The sequence below is a fragment of the Lissotriton helveticus genome, chromosome 6 (assembly GCF_964261635.1).
Source record: "Lissotriton helveticus chromosome 6, aLisHel1.1, whole genome shotgun sequence".
Lineage (NCBI taxonomy): Eukaryota > Metazoa > Chordata > Amphibia > Caudata > Salamandridae > Lissotriton > Lissotriton helveticus.
The window spans coordinates 163396888-163419728 of record NC_136067.1 but is presented as its reverse complement, the minus strand read 5'-3'; the positions used below and the strand labels follow the sequence as shown (position 1 = coordinate 163419728).

At 45.9% G+C, this 22841-nt stretch overlaps 2 protein-coding genes and 1 pseudogene across 3 annotated transcripts in view; 2 read left to right on the top strand and 1 right to left on the bottom strand.

Moving 5' to 3' along the window:
* The window catches only part of C6H8orf74 (chromosome 6 C8orf74 homolog), a 2015860-nt gene that overhangs the window by 1410778 nt on the left and 582241 nt on the right, over positions 1-22841 (bottom strand). The gene's annotated exons all lie outside the window — the stretch shown is intronic.
* Positions 10169-13128, top strand: LOC144761264 (E3 ubiquitin-protein ligase TRIM39 pseudogene; annotated as a pseudogene). The gene has a single exon (XR_013595652.1). The product of XR_013595652.1 is annotated as an E3 ubiquitin-protein ligase TRIM39 pseudogene (transcript).
* Positions 21838-22841, top strand: part of RP1L1 (RP1 like 1) — a 152210-nt gene continuing 151206 nt past the window's right edge. The window contains exon 1 of the mRNA XM_078647554.1: positions 21838-22479. Coding sequence (XP_078503680.1) covers positions 21838-22479 — 642 coding nt within the window. The remainder of the gene's footprint in view (positions 22480-22841) is intronic.

Sequence of the window (22841 nt, the reverse complement as noted above, 5' to 3'; positions counted from 1 at the left end):
CTTTTTTGTGTCCCTTCCCATTCGCTGCCCCGCTCCCGCCTCCCAGCTGCTCCTACCTCCCACTTGGCCATTTATGGCGGAGTGCACGCGGCAGTGAGTAGTGACCCTTGACCCTCTGGGCCGGTCACCCCACGCACCGCGCACACTCCCCGTGAGTGAGCCCAGGCTGCCCCCGATCCCGCCGAGTGCCGCCGCTGCCCGCAGCTGTGCCCCTGATCGTTTGTATTCTGTGCCTTGCCACAGTTGTTTTGTATTTTGTACTTTGCCTTTTTTTGTCGATTACCTGTGTTGCCCAGCGTGTGCTTGCCCCACTTGCTGTGCCCAGCCCCTGCCGCGTCTCCCGCCCTCTCCCCGCTCCCCACCGCTGCTCCCCTGCTGCCCCGCCCCCTTCTTTTTTGTGTCCCTTCCCATTCGCCGCCCCGCTCCCGCCTCCCAGCTGCTCCTCCCTCCCACTTCGCCATTTATGGCGGAGTGCACGCGTACGTGCAGCGAGCACGTGCAGCGGGCGCGCCGATTGTGCGCCGAAGGCAAGCCCGTCTACGCCCGTCCACGCCTGGACCGCGCCCAGCGCCAGGACCCCTGGCCCCGACTACGCCAGCCCACACGACGGACCTACTTCGCCGCCACCCTCATCGCACTCAAACCCGACCGAAACAGAGCCTGCCACCGAGCCACCCCGAGACGCACCCACGGACCCTTCACCTGTCAAGCCTGCAAGTTCACCTGCCTCCGGACCTGCACCGCACCCACCAAGCCGAGCACCAACAACAGCCACCTCAAGTGCATCCTGCTCAACACCCGCTCCATCCACAGACACGCCATCGAACTTTGGAACCTGCTCGACACAACTTCACCAGACGTCGCCTTCCTCACAGAGACCTGGATGAACGCCTCCCCTGCACCCGACATCGCCATCGCCATCCCAGATGGATACAAGATCACCCTGAGGGACCGCGTCAACCAGACTGGAGGAGGCATCGCCATCGTTCACAAGTACACCATCCGCATCACGACCGACTCCAACGACACCTTCTCCGCCGCCGAGAACCTCCACTTCCAGATACACACCGACCCAAAGACGACCCTCAGAGGCACCCTCGTCTACAGACCCCCGGGACCACGCACACAATTCAGTGAAGACATCGCAGACTTCATCAGCCCGCACGCCCTCCCCTCCGCAGACTACATCCTCCTAGGGGACCTCAACTTCCACCTGGAGAACAACAAGGACCGCAACACCGCCGCCCTGCTGGACAACCTCGCCAACCTCGGACTCAAGCAACTGGTCAACACCCCCACCCACTACGCCGGCCACACGCTTGATCCCGTCTTCTCATCCAGCAAGCACATCACCTTCAGCCACTCCACCGGACTTCACTGGACCGACCACAGCTGCGTCCACTTCAGCTTCAGAAGAACCACGACCCACCACCACCCGCAACAGGTTCCTCACAGGAGCTGGAGCAAGATCACCGCCGAGCAGCTCACCATCTCCCTCAGCCAGAACCCAACCGCCAGCACAACAGACCCCAAAGAAGCAGCCCGCAACTTCACGCAGTGGCTGACCACCTGCGCCGACGACCTCGCGCCACTGAAGAACCCTCCCGGCAGACCCAGAAGCAAGAAAGCCTCCTTGTTCACCGACGAACTCAAGGACTCCAAGAAGAACTGCCGCGCCCTCGAGAAAGCCTGGCTTTTCGACCAGACCACAGACAACATGACCGCCCTCAAACACGCCACCCGCAAGCACCACCAGCTTATCCGCGCCACGAAGAAGAAATCACTGAAGGAACGACTGGACAACAACGCCCACGACAGCAAGGAACTCTTCAGCATCGTCAAAGAGTTCTCCAACTCCAGCACCGGCAACAACGACATCACTCCTTCACAAGATCTCTGCGACTCTCTCGTCTCGTTCTTCCACCACAAGATCGCCGACACCCACAACAGCTTCGGCGCACCATCCACGCACCCAACCGTCGAACCAACGCCCCCCACCGCCACCCTCCGCACCTGGACCACGGTGACCACCGAAGACACAGCCCGCACGATGAACACCATCCACTCCGGATCTCCAACCGACCACTGCCCCCACCAAGTCTTCAACAAGGCCGACTCCACCATCGCACCCCAACTTCGGAACATCATCAACACCTCCTTCAACATCGCCACCTTCCCGGAGAGCTGGAAGCATGCCGAGCTCAGCGCCCTACTGAAAAAACCAACAGCCGACCCCACCGACCTCAAGAACTTCCGCCCCATCTCGCTCCTCCCTTTTCCTGCCAAAGTCATCGAGAAGACCGTCAACAGACAGCTTGCCGCCTTCCTCGAGACGAACGGATCCCTCGACCCCTCACAGTCCGGTTTCCGAGCCAACCACAGCACCGAGACCGCCCTCATCGCAGCCACAGACGACATCAGAACCCTGCTCGACAACGGGGAAACAGCGGCCCTCATCCTCCTGGACCTCTCTGCAGCGTTCGACACTGTCTGCCACCGCACACTAGTTCAACGCCTCTGCAACATCGGAATCCAAGAGAAGGCACTGGAGTGGATCATCTCGTTCCTCGCCGGAAGAACACAGAGAGTCCGCCTCCCCCCGTTTCGGTCCGAGGCCACCGAAGTCATCTGCGGCGTTCCGCAAAGATCATCACTCAGCCCCACCCTCTTCAACGTCTACATGAGACCTCTTGCAGCCATCGCACGCCAACACAACCTCAACATAATCTCCTACGCCGACGACACCCAACTGATCCTCTCCCTCACCAGAGACCCCGCCACCGCCAGAACTAGCCTACACGAAGGGATGAAAGACGTCGCCGAGTGGATGAAGAACAGCCGCCTGAAACTGAACTCAGAGAAGGCGGAAGTCCTCATCCTGGGACCATCGCCCTCCGCCTGGGACGACTCCTGGTGGCCCCCCGCCCTGGGCGCCACTCCCAAGCCAACAGACCACGCACGCAACCTGGGCTTCATCCTGGACTCCTCCCCCCCGATGACCAGACAAGTCAACGCCGTCTACTCATCATGCTTAAACACCCTACGCATGCTCCGCAAGATCTTCCGATGGATCCCGACCGAAGCCAGGAAGACGGACACCCAGGCACTCGTCACCAGCCGACTAGACTACGGAAACACCCTCTACGCCGGAACCACAGCCAAGCTACAGAAAAGACTCCAACGCATCCAGAACGCCTCCGCCCGACTCATCCTGGACATCCCCCGACGCAGCCACATGTCCGGCCACCTGAGGGACCTGCACTGGCTCCCCGTCAGCAAGAGGATCACGTTCAGGCTCCTCACCCACGCACACAAGTCTCTCCACGACCTGGGCCCCAAGTACCTCAACGACGCCTGACCTTCTACACGCCCACCCGGCAGCTACGTTCTACAAGCCTCGCCCTCGCCGCCGTACCACGCATCCGAAGAGCCACCGCCGGAGGAAGATCCTTCTCCTACCTGGCGGCCAAGACATGGAACTCCCTCCCCATCCACCTTCGGCTGACCCAGGACCATCTCGCCTTCAGGAGACAACTCAAGACCTGGCTGTTCGATCAGTAGCGGACCCCTTCCCCCAAGCGCCTTGAGACCCTTCCGGGTGAGTAGTGCGCTATACAAATGTTATGATTGATTGATTGATTGATTGATAGGAGGCTGAAAGCGAATTCTCTTACTGCGGCCTTTAAACGCCTAAAGTCTGTAATAGTGACATATACATATACACCTCTTTTGAAAATTATACAGGTCAAATTAGTTCCAACCATAGCCTATGGGAGTGAAGCACTGAAAGGCAGAGACACCTCTCACCTGGACAAAATTATCATCAGGCTTTTCAAGTAGGTTTTTCAGCTACCATGCCACTCATCCCCAGCTCAACTGCGATTATAAATTGGTCTATCTAAACAAACCCTAGCGAGGCAAGGAGCATTTATCAAACTGTCACAAAGTAAAGAAGGCGATGGTGGCACACTGAATCACTATCTTTGGGGTGAAATCAGTCGCAGAGACCACTCCCTGTCCAGGCTCTATCTTTTCTCTCCTTAACCACCTTTGGCTTAATTAAAAAATGGTATACAATAACTAACTATTCTTTAGTCAAGGCCATTGTAAATAGAAGAGTTAAGAGTACTTCTCTGCTGGCCGACAAACAAGAGTTTTCTCAGCGACAGCACAACTGGCTCACAATAGCATCCTATGACAAGCTGGCTCCCTAACCGTATCTGAGAGTATCCATCAAGGCACAGATCAAAAGAACCTTTCTGAAATATCATCTGGCTATTTGCCATCCCTTCTACACTTATCAGAACAGAGGTTTGTTGACTTTGTGGTCAATCACCTAAACTATAGTGCACCAAATCTGCATATGTGATGCAAAACTTGAGGATCGCAAAGCTATATTAAGATTAGCATTTAATGTGAGAGGATTGCACAGCTGTAGGAAGGCTTTTATACCCTGCTTCAATTACTCAGACATTCATCTAAATTAGAGACTTGATGAAAAACTTGCCAAGATTAGAACTGAAAATTAATCACTTAACAGGCTGCTCAACATCAGAGTTGAATTAGGTACGTTGAATTATTTTATGCGCAAGTCTGTGCTCCACCATCATTTAATATTAAAATGCGTGGTCTAAATATGCTAACAACCATCAGACTGAAATGTACGTTGGTCGAATCTGATATCACAATCCCCTCAGCACGAGACTCTAATCGCACTAGCACTTTATTTGAAACTACAACGTAGACCTACACTGGTACTCTACGGGCTAAGAGGACTATTTGCACTGGAGTGGCTGAGAGAGCGCCCTCACCTTCTGTGCACAATTCTTTGCTCACATTGACACTAAATTGTGGTCATGCTTTTGTTAAAGGCCTGACCTCCTCCTTCCTTCTGCAAATTTTAGCACAGCTAAACGTCGGCACATTAAGCACTTTAAGTTGATTCATCACCTCCGATGGCCATGGGGTCAGTCTTTTTATGGTCAGTCAGCCAGCCAGAGTAATTACAAGGCATGGGGCTTTACATTGTGAAATTTCAGTATTTTACATTGCAGTCATTAGAAACTCTGTATTTTATTGCTCCATACACAGAGTACTGCTCACTCAAATCACTTTTATTTTGAATAATCCGCTGTTTCAGTATTTTCAAAATCCCTTTTAAACAAATGTATCTGTTTCAATACTTCCAGTGCAATGGTTTTAATTAACTACACACCAGGCATGGTGCTTTATGTTGTGAACACGCAGTATTTGACTTTTTACTTTGCAAACGTTAGGATCTTGGTATTTTATTGTTCTATACACAAAGTATTCCACACACAAACCACTAATATTTTGTATAATCAGTTCTTTTAGTAGTTTTGATTTTTTTTTTACTTTTAATGAATGCATCAATATCAATACTTCCAGTGCAATGGTTTTAATTAACTCTGTGCTTAATTAAAATAAACATGAAACTTGATTACTTCACAGCAAATCTGGATTTCTGGGAAAGGAAGGCAATAGGCAAAGTTTATGAGGTTGAAAAAGGGATAACATTTTGTTGGGGTGGAAAGAAGAACGGGCAGTAGGGATGATATTAGATCCTAATCACCTCAATCAAATGCTGCTTATGGTTCAGAATGAAGTAGTCAAATGCAGTTCTCGATTTCCTAAATTGTTTGCTGATAAATTGGGGTGTTTGCAGAACTTTGAGCACTGGATAAAATTAAAAGAAGGAGTGATGTCCCCGGTGCTCAAGGTATGGAATGTTCCACTTACTTTAAGTTAACAATTGAAGAATGAGTTGAAGCAGTTGTGTGATAATGGTGTAATCGAACCCATTGAATTATCTAGATGGCTTAGTCCCACAGTATTGGTTAAAAAGGTAATGGCAAGCTGCATATGTGTGTAAATCTGAGGGAATCTAAATGAAACAATATGCGTGGACCGACATCCTCTTCCTCGCATTAATGAAATGCTGAAGAATGTGAGAGAAGCCAGGTGTTTCCGTACTCTTGACCTATCCAGTGCCTATCATCAGGTGCGATTACATCCTGAATCCAAACTTTTGACATCCGATGTGACACCGGAAGGGGCATACCAATTTATTCACGTGCCGTTTGGATTGGCCCCAACATTTGCTGTTTTCCAAAGAATCATGCAGGGCATATTGCAAGGGCTAGCTAATGTTCTAGTCTTCCAAGATAATTTATTAGTCTGAGGTGACGATAAGGAACAACATGAGGAAACACTGGGGAGTGTGTTATAGAGGATGGAACAAGCCGGGCTCAATATTGGTTTAGAGAAGTACAAAATTGAGGTGGAAGAGGTGGAATATTTGGGTCATACATTGTTGTGTGAAGGAGTGAAACCTAAATATGGTTTAGTAGAAGCCATTGAGAAAGCACCCCCACCAAAGGAAAAGGACCTACTATGTTCCTTCTTAGGCTTAGTGGAGTATTAGTTGAAATTTGTATATCATTTTTCTGAGAAGGTTCATGTATTAGGTTCATCAATGAGGAAAGTAATACAATTTATGTGGTCTGAATCCTGTGCACAAGCATTTGAGCTAGTAAAAAACACCATTGTCAAAGCTGTACCTTTGAAACAGCTTTATTCCAGGGATGACACTGTTATTTGCAAGTAATTATCGTTTGGGAACTGTGTTGATGCAGGTGCGAGAGGGATGTGAAAGAGTAGTGGCCTTTGCATCACCCACCTTGAAGGAAGATGAGAGTACTTATTCCACCATCGAGAAGGAAGCATTGCCTTGCTGGTGGGATGTGGAACATTTTAGAACATGTGTATGGGGAACACAGTTTGAGTTACGCACTGATCATAGACCATTGATAGATTTGTTTTCAGCAAATAGAGCTGGTAGGGCTACTTCACGCATTGCCAAATTGTTGTATCGGCTTCAAGAATTTACTTTTCCCATCAAATATGACCCAGGTGCTAAGAATAGCAATGCTGATTGTTTGTCTCGGTTACCCTTGAGTAATGATGTCTTCAAGGATGACAATGAATGGGTTGTGGCCGAAACATGTAAAGGTGTCATTAGTGAAGAGGAATGGTGTAGTGTGATCTTGGAGGATGAGGTGTTAGAGAGATTGATTAAATCAATACCTGGTACAAAGGTGGCAAGAGATGCAGTGAATTTAAATGAGTTTAAGAATGTAGGGGAAGAACTTTCTGAGGTGTGATAGATTGATGTTTCCTATGAATTTGCAACTGAGAATTCTAGAATTGCTACACAAAGGGCATGGCGGCATGCCAGCGATGAAGAAAGAGGCACGTGCTGATTTTTTATGGCTGGCTATGAAAAAGAAAGTGGCAAGATGTGTTTGTAATTGTATACCTTGTACTTGTAGCAACAAATCGTATTCGTTGCAAGAGACACCTATTAATCCCATTGCATTTCTTGAAAAAGTGTGTGGGAAAAGGTTGCCATTGATATTTGTTGTCCATTTGAGTTCCTGGGCCAAGAGGGCAGATATGCCATTGTAATGCCTTTGTAATGATGGATCACTTCTCAAAATGGCCTTAGGAAGCTATTATGAAAGAAGTGAAGTCATCCAATGTGATTTCCTCTTGCAGAGGCATTTTTAGGAGGGAAGGTTGCCCTGGTGTGGTCATATCTGACAATCGACCACATTTTATTTCAGTAGAATTTGAATCCTTCCTTAAGTGATGAGAAATCAAACATCATAAAACAAATGTGTAACTCCCTTGTGTGAATGTTTTGGTTGAACATTAATCGAATATTAAGGGAACATATCCAGTTAGCAGTGTGCGTTAATGCCTGTTGGAAACAGCAGGTGAAAAACATATCGTGGAACTACAGGGCCACCTCTCTTTCTGTCACTGGGGAGACACCATTTTCCCTGTTGCAGGGAAGGATACCATGTACCAATGTTGTGCCTGCTTGGATGAGAAGGACTAAGTGATCAAAGATTGATAGAGTGGTGATAAAGTGAAGATATATCCCAGATCGGTATGCACAAAGGCATAGATAAAAAGGACAAATAAAGATTTTGTGAAAGGTATGTATGTAAGAGTTTGTTCAAGAGGGGTATGCAGAAAGGGTTTTCCAAACGGTCTAACCACAAGAAAGTGGAGGATGTGAAAGGTAACAAGGTGAGGTGTTCAGATGGAAAGTGGTGCAATATGAGAAAAATCACCTTTTGTAGTGAAGTGGAGTAACAGTTGGAACAACAGTTGTGGTACGATTCAATTTACCCCAGTCTAATTGGTGTTCTTTAGAGTATGCAAAGTAGGGGAAAAGACTTACTCATGAAAGAAGGAAATCCAAGTGGTTGGAAGATTATGATTGTGCATAAAAGCAGGCTTTCCCCCTATCTTTTTCACATTGCAAGTCTAATTGTTTTTGTAGATGTATATTGGAGAATTTGTAAGGGCACAAAATGGTTCATGTGAACGGGGGGTTGTTATGTTCTGTGGAGCCTTGCATGGTGTGCCAGCTTCCAGCTTGCTCATTGGAATTTTGGAGTTGAAATGGTGAGGGAAGTGGAAGGTTGGTGAGGAAAGCAGTTGGAGTTGGCTGAGGTTGCCAGGGGTTGTTCCTTTTCACCTAATAAAGTGATGTTCATTTAACCTTCATCTGTGCCATCATCTTCATGTCACCAACGTAAAAGTGAGCAGCAGTGGCAGTTCTGCTCTGGGGTTGTAGATATTGCTAGGGGTGTCTTGGTTGGAGAGGTTTGACAAAAGCCAAACTTGCGATAAGTCCTGGTTGTGCACAGCTGAACCTTTGCACAGTTCTGCACAGAGTGTTTGAGGGAAGAAGGACTCGGTGTAGAGGTTTTGGTGAAAGCTGTGCATTTTGACTGATACATATAAACAAAGACCATGAAAAAGGGGTTTGTTCTGAGGGCAAGGGATCTGTAATCAGGGCAGAAGGCTACGTCCTAAGCAAAATGCTCACTGTGTACAACTGGAAACTGTGCACAATACTCTCTGGGACATGGGTCCTGGGAAAAAGGCCATGCCCTGTGCTCAGTGCCCCCTGCACACATCTGAGAGTGGGTTTGGGGGCACTGGTGCAGTGTACATCATTTGAACACCTTTGAAAGCCAGGCGATGTGGGTTTGTGGCATCAGAACTGGGAACAGCACATGACGGAAGTTCACATCCTGCATACACAGGCCCTGTGCACAGTTGAAGGAGCTTCTTGGTATATAATTAGAAATATTTTAAAACGTACCAAAAATACCTAAATTACCATTTAGTTAAGGTTGTCTTTGTATGCTGTTCTAGGTGTGCTTGTACTTCATGAGGACCTTCATTGATACTATAAGCTGGCTGCAGAACTACTGTAAACATGTAGTTACACTAAATATGTAGACACTAAAGGGGCTTGTATTTAGACCTGTACATAATAGAGGAATGAAGAGAGCGACATAGACAGTATGCTTGCAGAGACTGAGAAGGATTTTTCTCGGCCATGGAATATTCTGTAACCCTGAGCCAGAGACACATTGAACTCCACCTACAACACACAGTATGGGGGGGCTTGAGGTTCCTGGGTAATGTAGTCGAATTACGAAGATTACTAGCCAGTACATCAGTCTGTCTAAGCCAAATTCTAGGCACACTGGAAGTATGAAAGCAAGGGGCGTAATATAGAATTCGAAAGGTGCGCGTTGGTGCTAACCAGAAGAGTGCGCTCTGTTATGTTGAATGTGCTTCCCCCAGCCGTGAACTCATGCTGCCCTGGGGGCAGCATATTCAAATGAAAAATATTGCGGCTCTTTGAAGCAGCCGCTCCATATTTCACTGTGCAGGTGGCACCCTGCTTATTTTTTTAAGGGGGATTAAAGATCCCCTTGCAGGCGGGCGCAGTGAGTGACTGCACCTGCTTCAAGGGGATTTATGGGGGGTCCACAGCACCCCCTTTGGCCCCTCTAGAAGGCTGTCATCAGGGGTGGACTGACAGTCCCCCACCTTTGAGGTGGCGCAATATCAGTGCGCCTCCTGACAGCTTCTTTGCCTCTGCGCCCAAGTCTGTAATACGGCGCCGGCACAGAGGCAAAGGGATTTCCTCATTTGCATGGGGCCATGCCACCCAGGGGCACACAAAGCGGGTGCACATGCCCGCTGCCCCCCCAGGGCACTTTGTATAATACAACCCAGGGTGTTCAGGAAGGTCATGGTACAGGACCTCACGTCTTCCTCCTCGCAGCATCATGGCCGCAGCAGACCAGCTCCTGAGCCTGCAGGAAGAGGTGACCTGCTCCATCTGCCTGGAGTATTTCACCGAGCCTGTGTGCGTGGAGTGCGGCCATGCCTTCTGTCTGTCCTGCATCTCCGCGGTCTGGGAGGGGCTGCAGACAGACTTCAACTGCCCTGAGTGCAGAGGGACATTTCCGAATAAAACCCTCCTCCCTAACAAGCAGCTGGCGAACCTGGCCGAAAAGATAAAACAGCTTCAGGCCCGGACCAGGGGGCCCAAGGGAGCGGAGCTGTGCGGAGAGCACAGGGAGAGGCTGAGCCTGTTCTGTGACGACGACCAGGAGCCCATCTGCATCATCTGTCGAGAGAGCAAGGGCCACAAGGCTCACTCGGCACGCCCCATTGGCGAGGCTGCCCAGGAGTACAAGGGCAAACTTCACAGTTGTCTGGCCACATTGATGAACAGTCTGGAGAACATTGAGGTGCTTCACTGCAAAGATCAAAAAAGGATAACAGAGATGGAGGAAGCAGTCAAGAACAAGGAGATAAAAATCCTGAGTACATTTGAGGAGACGAAAATGTGTCTGGAGCAGAAGAAACAACTTGAGCTTAGCAGTATGAAAACAAAGCATGATAAAAGTCTACAGATGGTCCTTAGAAGCATTAGTGAGCGGGAGAATCAGAAACCAGCACTGATGGACCTGATCAGCAACATAAAGGAGAAGTGTCAGCAGCAGGATGTTGAGCTACTGAAGGGCATAAAGAGAATATTTCACAGGTTTGATAATATAAAACATCGGAAACCTAAGGCTAATTCTGCTGGAACACGGCTAAGTATACAGAAATTTAGCCTTCCGCTAACCTACCTGTTGGACAAGATAAAGCAAGTGAAAATCTCCTCGACGTGTCACCTGTGGACAAGTTATGGTCATATTCTTCTGGGCATCCTGGCTATTCTTATAGCAGTGATTTGTGCATTTTTGGGCACTCTTCCGAAGGAAAAAGTGATGGTGACTCTGGATCCTGACACGGCTCATCCTCAGCTCCTCCTGTCTGAGGGGGGGAGACGGGTGAGATACACGGGCACATGGCAGACCCTGACAGACACCCCCAAGAGATTCACCCGCTACCCCTGTGTGCTGGGGAGCGAGGGGTTCACCTCTGGCAGACATTACTGGGAGGTGCAGCTGCTGCAGGAGGAGGGGGGAGTGTGGGAGGTGGGGGTCGCAGCAGAGTCTGTGGACAGGAAGGGAATCTTCACATGGTCACCTGAGGGTGGAGTCTGGGCTGTGCAGGGGTGGGATGATCAGTACAGGGCTCACACCTCCCCTCTGACCCATCTGTTCCCTCGTGAGAAGCCCCGGAAGCTGGGGGTGTATCTGGACTACGAGGGGGGGCTGCTGTCCCTGTACAATGCTGACTCCATGGAGCCTCTCTACTCCTTCCCGCAGGCCCGCTTCACACAGAGGCTCTTCCCGCTCTTCAGTCTCTATCGACGTCTCTACACGGGAGGAGTGGAGCTGAGGCTAGTGTGAGCCCCCCTCCCCCTCAACTGTCATCCACAGTTTAAACACCAACATTCCAAAGAATCTTCTTCACAATGACCCTCTCACCTGTTCCCACGACAACCAGAAGCCTCAGTGAAACTATGTATCTCTTTTCCTTGTACATTTTTAAAACAAGGGCAGACAATGTTTGCCGTGAATCATACACCAAACAGCATGTAACACGATAAAGTCTCAGCAGAATTAAACAAGCGTTGGCGTAGCCAATAGGTCTCGCCTTTGGGTCCTTATAAGTCTTTAGCAAGAGCTATTGGCTTTTGGCAATGTTTCTAAGGTATGTTGTAGAGCAGTGTGGCTGCTGTGCTCCGTACTGCAAACTTGGTGTCCAGTGCAGTGACGTGGGGCAGTGGCATAATGTGGTGTGTTGTGGAGCCGCTTGGTTCGGCTATAGAGGAGTCTGGCGCCTGCGGCCGTCACCTACCCAGCCGGACATTGGTGCATGGCACTCCTCGTCCTTTCGCTGCTGTCTCTCTATATCTTCCTCCGAGGACCTCCTCTCCCTCTCTCAGAATCCCTTTTCTTGTCCCCATCTTCCTTCTCACTCTCTCCTCTGATCCTGACCTGCCATCTTGTTCCGTCCTTTGTCCATTCCTTTCTCCCTGCTCTCACTCATTCCCACGTTTCCCTTCTCTTCTCCCCCTTTTCCCTGACCCCTATTTTCCCTCGCTCCCATTGCACCTTAATATCTTTTGTTTTTGTAATGATCTAATCATTAGATGTATCTGTATAACCTTGTTTTTCCTCTTCCTCGCAACGATCTTTCATGTAAATTTTGTAACGTTTGTAATATGCTAAATGCTAAATTCCTCATGTAACTTGTAACTGGTGTAATTCTATAATTTTTTGGAAACTTATGTAAAGACGTTGAGACGACATGGCCGATGCCCGGTGGAGCCGCTTAGTTCGGCTATAGAGGAGTCTGGCGCCCACGGCCGTCACCTACCCAGCCGGACATTGGTGCATGGCACTCCTCGTCCTTTCGCTGCTGTCTCTTTATATCTTCCTCCGATGACCTCCTCTCCCTCTCTCAGAACCCCTTTTCTTCTCCCCATCTTCCTTCTCACCCTCTTCTCTGATCCTGACCTGCCGTCTTGTTCCGTCCTTTGTCAGTTCCTTTCTCCCTGCTCCCACTCATTCCCACGTTTCCCTGCTCCCTCTTTTCCCCTACCCCTATTTCCCTCGCTCCCATTGCTCCTTAATATCTTCTGTTTTTGTAATGATCTAATCAATAGATGTATTTTTATAACCTTGTTTTTCCTCTTCCTCGCAACGATCTTTCATGTAAATTCTGTAAAGTTTGTAATATGCTAAATGCTAAATTCCTCATGTAAAGCGCTCTGATACCTCCGGGTCTAGTAGCGCTATATAAAACTTTTAAATAAATAATAAATAAGTATAGCTTTTAAAGCCTACGTGATAGACAGACTCTGACAACTGAGCAAAAATATTCTTTAAATTATCTTTAATCCAATATCAGGGATCACAGACAACAGGAACAGAGCACATGTGTTTAAACACCCATTATCAAAGGGAAAAACATTTGGAATGAGGAAATAACGCAGTTTCTTAGTTATGCAAATCAATTCAGTCTTATCATAAAGGAAAAAACAGATTGTGTATAAAGATGGAACAGAAAAAAATGAGAAGTCATGATAGTGTGGATGGTAGTCCTAGAGAAAAAAAGAGCCCAATTGTTAGACTTCAACACCGATTCTGTAACGAGCCTTGACTATAACTGGCTTCTGAAGACCCGGAAGCAATTAGTTAAGACACAGTCTTAGCCACAGTTTTGGGCTGACTGGTGTCTTAAATAGCTGAAAAGCTCGAGCAGCGCTATTTTATCCCCTTAGTGGTAAATGGTTGTTTCACACGAGCTTTGAAGGCACATGCTGCTTTAGACTGGAAACGTAGCAGCATTTGTTGACATTTCTAAAGTAAACAACAGAACATAACACATTAACACAATAACATACACATCATAACATAACAACATATTAACGTACACAAGGCACACAACACAAAAAAAACAGTAGTATAAAACAGAGCACATTATTATCACAACAAAATACCACACAACAAATGTAGACAAAAGTTTTTGCAATCGTTTACCCCCTCTAGTATCCTGTTTTCATAGTTTGGAGTTAAAAGGTGTGTTGAGCAATCACAACCTTAACTTACCACCAAGGCTGTGAAGTAGCGCCAGTCATAAAATGTTTTGTAATTTTGCCCAATGAGCCTGTCTGTGCATATAGCATCAATTATGAGCAGGAACCCTGAACCCCTGTACTCTTGAAATGGGATGTATGACGTTACAACGCATACTTTTACTCCGCATACCATTACAACGCGGTATTTACAACGAATACCGTTACAACGCATAGCGCTTTGGGGTGCTGGATAGTGGTAAGTATAATTTACTATTCTAACTCCAGTCCCCGTGGACCCTAGGGAAGGTGTTGGATAGTAAATTAAACTTACCTCTTATCCTAGAGCGCCCCCCAGCGCAATGCGTTGTAATGTCATGCGTTGTAATGCCCGCGTTGTAATGGTAGTGCGGAGTAAAAGTTGCGTCGTAACGGGTGTATACCCTTGAAATGTACTCTTTTTCTTTTCGGCTCTTCTGCTTTGGGCTATAAAGTATGCTCCCTTCTTCTTATCCATTGAGGATTCTTACTGATTAGCGCTGTTCTGTTGTCACTGAATTGCTTATGATACTGCAATCAACTCTATTTCAAGATGGTCTCATTTGATTACCCGTCATCTCTCTATTGCTGCTTTATTCACCTAATGCAGATGAAGCATGTAAAACACCATCAAGGCGCCGCTTAGAAACAGCTAATACTGCAAATCACACAAACACTAGCAACCTTGAACTCGATTCACACTGGGGATTAGGAGAGATGCTGATCTCTGGGCGCTTTTACGCAACAGGAAAGCACGGTCTCTGTATCTAATGCCCTCCCGGATTTGAAGGTCTTCTTAGGTGGACTTGGTTCCATCCTCAGCATCACATGTCGACCTCACCCTCCTGAAGCGAGCTCTTACTCTGACAGCTCTGCAGATTTCAAACAACCCCGCATCCCTTCCGCGCCTTTCGCTGATTTGATTTTTAATACCCTGATATTGAAGCCTGGATGACCAAATGGTCTTCACGAGCGGCGATTTGCTTGACAACTATGCTACCTCATTCCGTAAGTATACGGAGCAACTTGTAATATAACAACCTTATCTCTGTATTAAACACTAGCTCTCTTAATATCGTTTCAGAAATTGACATTTAATCAATGATCACTCGTGAAATTTATCTTGGGCATTGTTAAGATTGATGTGCATTATGTATACCTTTTAAGAATTTAGAATAAAGAGTTTAGTCTGACACCGGCTTAGAAAATATCTAATATCGATAGATAGATTATACCTATGTGTATAAATAGATATAATCACCTTCATTTTGTTTGTGATATTGATATATTTTAAAGACTCCAAAACTGAAAACTTAATAATACCATGCATACTGTACCATCCGTTGTCTACATAATACTGTGGAAATAATACTGCTCCCATGGCGAACTGATGCCAATTTGGGACTGGCACACATAAATACGTATATAAACAGCCTACACTTCTTGACCCTATTGTCGTAGTCTACGCAGCTGTGCTTAAAGGGTCATATAAATCTGGGCATCAAGGGTGCTGATGCTACTGCTATTGTTAAAATGGCAATTAAACTAGACAATTCTACTGTGGAGACATAAGTAGCATGCGAGTTGGGCTTCCTTGACTATTGTTAATAAATAACATTTTGGCAACATGGTGCCCTGCGTGCTACAAGCTTTCTTTTATACATTGACCAATAACATTTGACTAAACAGAGCATAGCCTTTTCCAGTGCTTTAAGGCATTGACAATATTGTATGGTGTACTACAATAAAATTAATTTGCAAAAATCTAGTTGGACCTCATATACACTATAAGTACACTGTCTATATACCATGTTCTTTCAGTGCAGAAAGCAAGCAATATTAAAAGGAAAATGTTCCATAAACACCGGAAAAAACACTTTTTCTGTTGTTTTTAGTGGCGCGAAAATGTGTAACCACTGATAACAACTGTTTTTTAAGATATTGAAAACACTGAAAAAAAAACACCAGAATTTACCAAAAATAGAAACTGAAAACAGGAAAGCCTAGGCATTGTTCATTATTTCCCGGGGTGAGCATAGAAAATTGGTAGGATCGGGTGACTTTATGTAGAAAGGTTGCTCTACCCTGTGCTGAAATTCGGGGTGTATCAGATCACAGTCTAAGAAAATATCCCCATGCATGTTATGTTTGGATCTAGTCTTTGTAGAATGATTACATGTGGTCCTTTGTCCCACATAACTAATTATCCAAACACTCATGTAATGGTCATTCAGCTAGTAATCATAAAATGGATTCTGTGTCCTTCAACATGAAAGTTGTGTGAAACTTTTTTACAACTGTTTTCGACTGAGAGATCAGTTAGATATTAATGCACAACAGGGACAGTCTGTACATGTTGGCGAACTGAGGCCCCCATAAGGATGACGGGCGGACTTTGTCCGCCCGCCATCCCATCGGAAAAAGGGACCACCCACCATAAGGGCGGGGGTCCCGATGGTGGCATTAGGATGCGCCCGCCGCAGTGGCGGGCGCATCCAGCATTCCTACCATTGTGGCGGGCGGTGCACTCAGCACCGCCCGCCACAATGGCAGGAAGGCATGCTGTGCACTTCCATGCACAACATGGCAGGCACCCCGCGGTGCCTGCTGTGTTGTCCATAGGTACCGCCCATGTGCACCCCCCCAGGAGTCCTTGGGGGCCCGCAACGGGCCCCCAAAGCAGACTCCGCATGCCTTTCAAGGCATTGCTAAATGCCCATCCTAATAAGGCAGGCGGTGTCTGATAGACACCGCCACCATATAAACCCTTTTCCGAAAAGCGGCAGACGGTCTTTCCGTCTGCCGCGGACCCCCCAGCCATACTAATATGGCGGGGGGTCATTCCGGCATGGATGGCAGGTGGATCGCTCCCGCCAGGCCGGCGGTGGCTACCGCCGGCCTGGCGGGGCGATCCGCCCGCCATCCTAATGGGTCCCTAAGTGTTTACAAGAGGCACCCAAATCTGAGAAAAAAACATAAAATCTATAAAAACTACGAGTTTGCAGACTGTATGGTTTGCCTAAGATGCCAGTTGCTGGCAGCTAGTCTTAGGCCGCTATTAATGTTCAATTCACTTGCCAGATGTTTGCAATGTTTGCTAAGCTTACTGAGTAATTACACCTGCAATTGACAAATATTCTGCAGAATACAAGCGATTACCCAGTAGGGTTGACTAAGCCATTGTCCCTTCTGAGTTGGATGACTTGGGTGTCATTGGGGAGAGGATGTAACCTTACAACTAGAGCGGTCGACATTGAAGCTGGTGAACTAGGTTTGAGTCTCGGCAGCAATGCTCAACATCCTGTGCTTCTGGGCAAATCACTTAATCTCCCTGTGCCTAACAAAAAAAATGAATGTGTTCATCTGTAACAAAGCTGGTGCTCATGTAAAGCGCTCTGATACCTAATATCTTCGAGTCTAGTCCGCGCTATATAAAACTCTTTAAAGAAAAGATGTTTGCTAAAGATAGATAGAATAATCTGTCTTTAGATACTTCTCAATGGTTTCTAAGAATACGCTTGGAGACCTTCAGCATTCCCTCATTAACAGAAGTACTCGCCATGCCCTGCTTATGACCTCACATATAAACATCACTCTTGGCATATTCTGTGTCATCATTGATGACATCAATACCACATCTGAAATGACATAATTGATGAAAACATAGCGGGGGTGAGTTTAGTTACTTAAGTTAACTTTAACTCGTTATTTTGCAGTATTTTTGTGAGTTTAAAATGTTATGTTTTAACTTACATTTTCACTTAGCTATAATGTAATTTTAATTGTTTGTTTTATCAGTCACCGCTAGGTAGTTATAGTTACGTTGGCATTTCCATAGATGAAGCATTTATTGGTTTGCTAATAACTTTGGTCCCAATTGATGAATCTTAACAAAACGTTCCCAGCGTGCCTCCTCCCCATAAAAAACAGATCCTTTTATAACACCTAACTGTAACGTTACTTTAACATTTGGTGTTTTCACTGAATATATATATATATACTTACCTGGGATGTAAAGTTCCACAATGTAAAGGTACTGAAAATGGCCCTTGATGTACTTACCTGCAATGTAAATACTCCAAAGTACTTGCCTGAAATATGCTGACTGCAACGCAAACGTAACATACCTTGTGGGTTGTAAAAGTTGTCATGTGCTCTCAGTCAGTTGGTCAGTCAGTCAGTTGGTAGATGAGTCAGTCAGTCAGAATGCTAAGCAATGGATGCAATAATTTACTGCAGAGATATGTAAAATATATTTAGACAATGTGGAGGGAAATTATGTTTACCCTACCAGTAATGCTATTTGTATGTAATTTACTATATAACTAATTGTGTTGATAGAGTGCATATGTCATATTGGGTGGTGCTTGTCTCCGGAGAGGCTCCTCCACTAGAGCGGTGGAGCGTCGCCCCACTAAAGAATTGCCCCCAGAGCTGACAAGTAAAATGGTAAAAAGTTGATTTATTTCCATTTTATTTTTCAGCAACGCCTGTCTCAGGACGGGGTAGAGCAATTGCTGCTGAGTGGCAGCATGGAGCTGTGCACTTATGTGTAAAGTGTGTATGTCCCTTTGGCCATTCATCTTGCGATGGCCAGCCAGACATGTGCATTTTAAACCTCTCTAACCTAGCTGTCTTAGACAGCTGGATTAGAGAAAGCACACGCCTCCAATGCTCTCTTAAGAGTGCTGAAAGAGGCCGCTCTGTCCAATCCTAATGCTTCTCTCATGCTGTTTAACAGCATGAAAGCAGAGCCAGGATTGGATAGTGCAATTTCCTGGGTCCCGGAGCTTCGAGGAAAGACCAGGATGATGTTGTGCGGCAAACCTGGATGGTAAGTGCCATTTTTAAAATGTGTTTTTCATTTTAGTACCACGCGCCCCTCCACTCAAAATACCCACCACTCAAAATACTTGCCAGCCGTCACTGGCATGTCTGCTCTGGGTACTCGAGCATGCTGCTAAAATATCTATATCTATTTTATATATATATGTGTGGTGTGTGTGTATATATATATATATACATATATATATATATATATTCCCAAACAAGTTGCTCCGTTTAGGGAACCCATGACCCTGCAGGGCAGCCTCAGCAAAATACGGGAACGAAGTATCCCGCAACTTAGCACCAACACACTGAAGAACTGGGCTGAGGCACCGTAGCGTTGTAAAGAACATTTATCATGCTTGTGGGCGGCAACATGCAAATAGTCTCTGACGCGTTTCAGCTGCATAGCCTTAATCATAGAGGAATTGCCAGCATCTTGTTCCCATAATGCATTATTGCGGTAAAATACTATTCCATGCAAAATATATATGTATATATATATATAATATCTATATCAGGCTGCTAAAATATCTATATCTATTATTTTTCTCTTTATCTATTGTGTTTCACTTTTATACAGAGGACACATCAGCAAATCTACACATGTAACTTTACTCTCTTCAGACTCCCAGCTAACGCCACCATCTTGTTACTTTAAGCTGCCATCTTGTTGGTTTAAAAAAAGCAGCAAGGGATACAAAGGATGCTGCAGGTTTCTGTTGGAGTCAAATAATTGAATTTGTATTTTTTGGGTTTATTCTTTGTTTGGCAGCAGTCATATACAATAATAGATATAATAGTGATAGAGCGCGCAGGGACCAACTAGCTCAATATTACCATACTCACCTGGGCCCATATAACATTCACACTTTGAACTAGTAGTCCTGTCTAACTAATTACTAATTTAATCACCCTATTAGTGCTTTGAGTCCTTTTAGGACTTATACCTTTAAAACCATGACTTACCAATCCTTGTCACCTTTGCTATAAGTCCTAGGGATCGGAAGGGAGTTGAGTTTGAATAGGCAGTATTTAAAACACATTTACTTTTCCAGTTATAAACCACTCACTCGGGGAAAGTTTTAAAACCTTTATCTATGAGAGATTTTCTGAGTCAAATTGATAAAGCCACAATCTTGTGACTATGAATTTTACAAGCAAGAATATAACCAGTAGGACATAAAGTTTGTAAGAAATCACAGCAACACCTTTAGACATTGGTACCTAGGAAGGGTGAGAAAGGGAAATAGCACAAGGACATACCACATAGATTATATTTACCTAGAATGGTGCAATGACCAATCCTGGTCACTTGCTGGGGCAAAAAGACCAGGGCTAGGCTCCCAATTAATCAGGTGCCCAAGGGGCAAGACAGGTGCAGATCAGGACAGGTGACCTCCTCTAAGTGCAACGCCAGTGTCACACCCCTTTCTAGCAAATTTGGTACCCCAACAGGGTAATCGATTCTTCTGTCAGAGTGCTCCGCCTGCACCTTTGTTCTAGATCGCCATTTGAGTGCCTTGGGTCAGTGTCAGGTCAGCTATTTGGACAAGTCGGACAATTTCTCTATCTAAACCTACCTTAGTTATACCATTTTGAGGGCAATGTACCACCCCTAAATGTTGCAAATCTATGTGTTCCCCTTCAGTGATTGGTTGGAAAGACGAGGAGAGGTCATCACACAATACTAAGATGAGATAATTTCAATATTGGTTTCAATTGATTCCGGTTACCGCCCATAATTTATTTTCCCATGCACTTTTATTCCACTCAGCAATATTGGTACACATTTTGAATACATTGTATTTGGTAGCTTCCTCGCTAGAGGTCAGATGAGCAGGTTCCCAGGAACATCGTGGGTAAGAAGAGTGCTGGCTGAGATTCAATGCCAATGCTTCAGCTAATTCGGGATTTAAGTGCGCTTGTGCAGCGTCGCCCAAGATGGAGGATGTGACAGTATTCAGGCCCAAAATACGAGCTATCAGCAAAGTCAAAGAAGAACGTATTAGAATACAAAAATAAATGAATGCACTGTATACCACTTATCTCTATTTTAACCCCATTACTTTATTTTAACTTTTGCATTAATGGTTAAGCAGAACAAACAAGCTTAGTACAAGCTGCAGCATAAGCATGAGCATGTGAGATTTAAAGCGGCCATTTCTGGCACTAATGCGCAAAAGCAAAGATTTCCCAACAAAGCGGAAAAGACGTCACACCACGTGAGTGTGGCAGCCGCATGCGCAGTGAAATTCCCGTGTTGCGGCGGCCATTTTAGGACATTTGAGTTAATGTTAGTAAAAGCACATAGAAAAGCTTCCCCTAGATACTAGAAATGTTGTGAAATGTAAATATTAGTAAACAAAACATGTTGGTTAATATATTACAGGTTATTTTGAGAGGGCGAAGTACAAGCAAGTTTCTGTATATGTGAAACCTTGCTCCATCAATAGTACCATATTCACATTAAACAATTGGAAAAAATGAGCACAAGACAAATATACATGAAGTGTACACAATGCCCCACTGTGTGTTGCTTACCAGTTACAGCAATAAGCCCATCATAGCGGCAACTGAACAAACTAGCAAATAAGAAGTAACAGTTCGCCAGCAACACCCCAACCCAGCAACCAAACATTTGCATAATCGTCATGCTGTGCCTTATGAATAGAGTTTCTTGGCGCCTTAGAGGTATATGCTATCATGCGCGTTACCAGGCATTAATACGTGTAAGGCATATCTACTCAAGGAGGTCAATTACCAGACGTACCCTTTACAGCAAGTAAGATACTGCCCCAAGCGCCCCTTGATGTGTCATCTGCATATAGCCAGTGGCGTTGATAGCTCCGCCCATAGCATGTCATTTTAATTTACAGAAAATTCTTACCCCTTAGAGAGTAAAGGTTCTACATAAGGCACGGTCTCTCTTTGGCATTTACCTTTAAATACATTTTTCATCATGTTTCAGTCTTTAGTTTCTTTAAGGACATCTGGATAACGTCTCTGTCAACTCCTGCTGACTTTAGATAAGACAACTGATTGTTTTCTTTGATTTATTTTCTTTCAGTTTCCCGTGACCACTTGGAATGGATCTGGCACCGGCTAATGAATACTTGGCCAGGAGTAGCCGCTCAAGCCATGAACCGCCACTTCCACCAGTTGTCCGAGCGAATGCTGTTACTGACGTCGTGCCGGCCAAGAAGATAACCTTCCTCAAGAGTGGGGACCCCCAGTTCAGTGGTGTAAGGATGGCGATCAACCAACGAAGCTTTAAAAGCATCAACACCCTCATGGATGACCTCTCGAATAGGGTGCCCCTGCCATTCGGGGTACGGACAATAACCACACCCCGGGGAACTCACTGTATCAACAGACTAGACCAGCTGGAAGATGGGGGCTGCTACCTTTGCTCTGACAAGAAGTATGTGCAACCCGTCAGTGCTACCGCACCCTTAAACCAGACGGCTCCTCATCGAGCCAGTCGCACGCTTAGTGCTCGACGGTCATTGCTCCCAGAGGGCCCACTGGAAGAGTACTCATCGACTCATTCCCACCCTGCAACAAAGCTACATAAGAAGATCACACTGGTCAAAAACATGGATCCTACTTTTAGGCGCTTAATAATGCTGAACAGGAGAAATACTCGGAACTTTAAGGCCTTCCTTGAAGATGTTTCAGAACTCTTGCACTGCACAGTGAAGAAACTCTACACTTTGGACGGAAAGAGGGTAAGATCACACACACGAGCAAGTGCATTACTAACATAGCAGCTTTACAGCTTAGCATGTTGACCCTTTTTTATTTATTTTTATTTATTTATCGATTTTAGGAAGAAGGTAGCACAACAGTTCAGTTATTTGTCCCGCCCCCGCCCCCAGCCCATAAACAAGGGGAGGGATGTGAGTCACACCATGTACAAATGAATATGTCTATACTTAACATTTGGATTGCTTCGTCAGCACAATTGGTATCATCGCATCATATTACAGCAAATCACAATCACAGAAAGTATTAGTCTTCTGTCCCTTTTACATCTTGTCTCAGTTCAGGGCTTCCCATTTTATGGTGACATGGTTAACAAGGTAAGGGA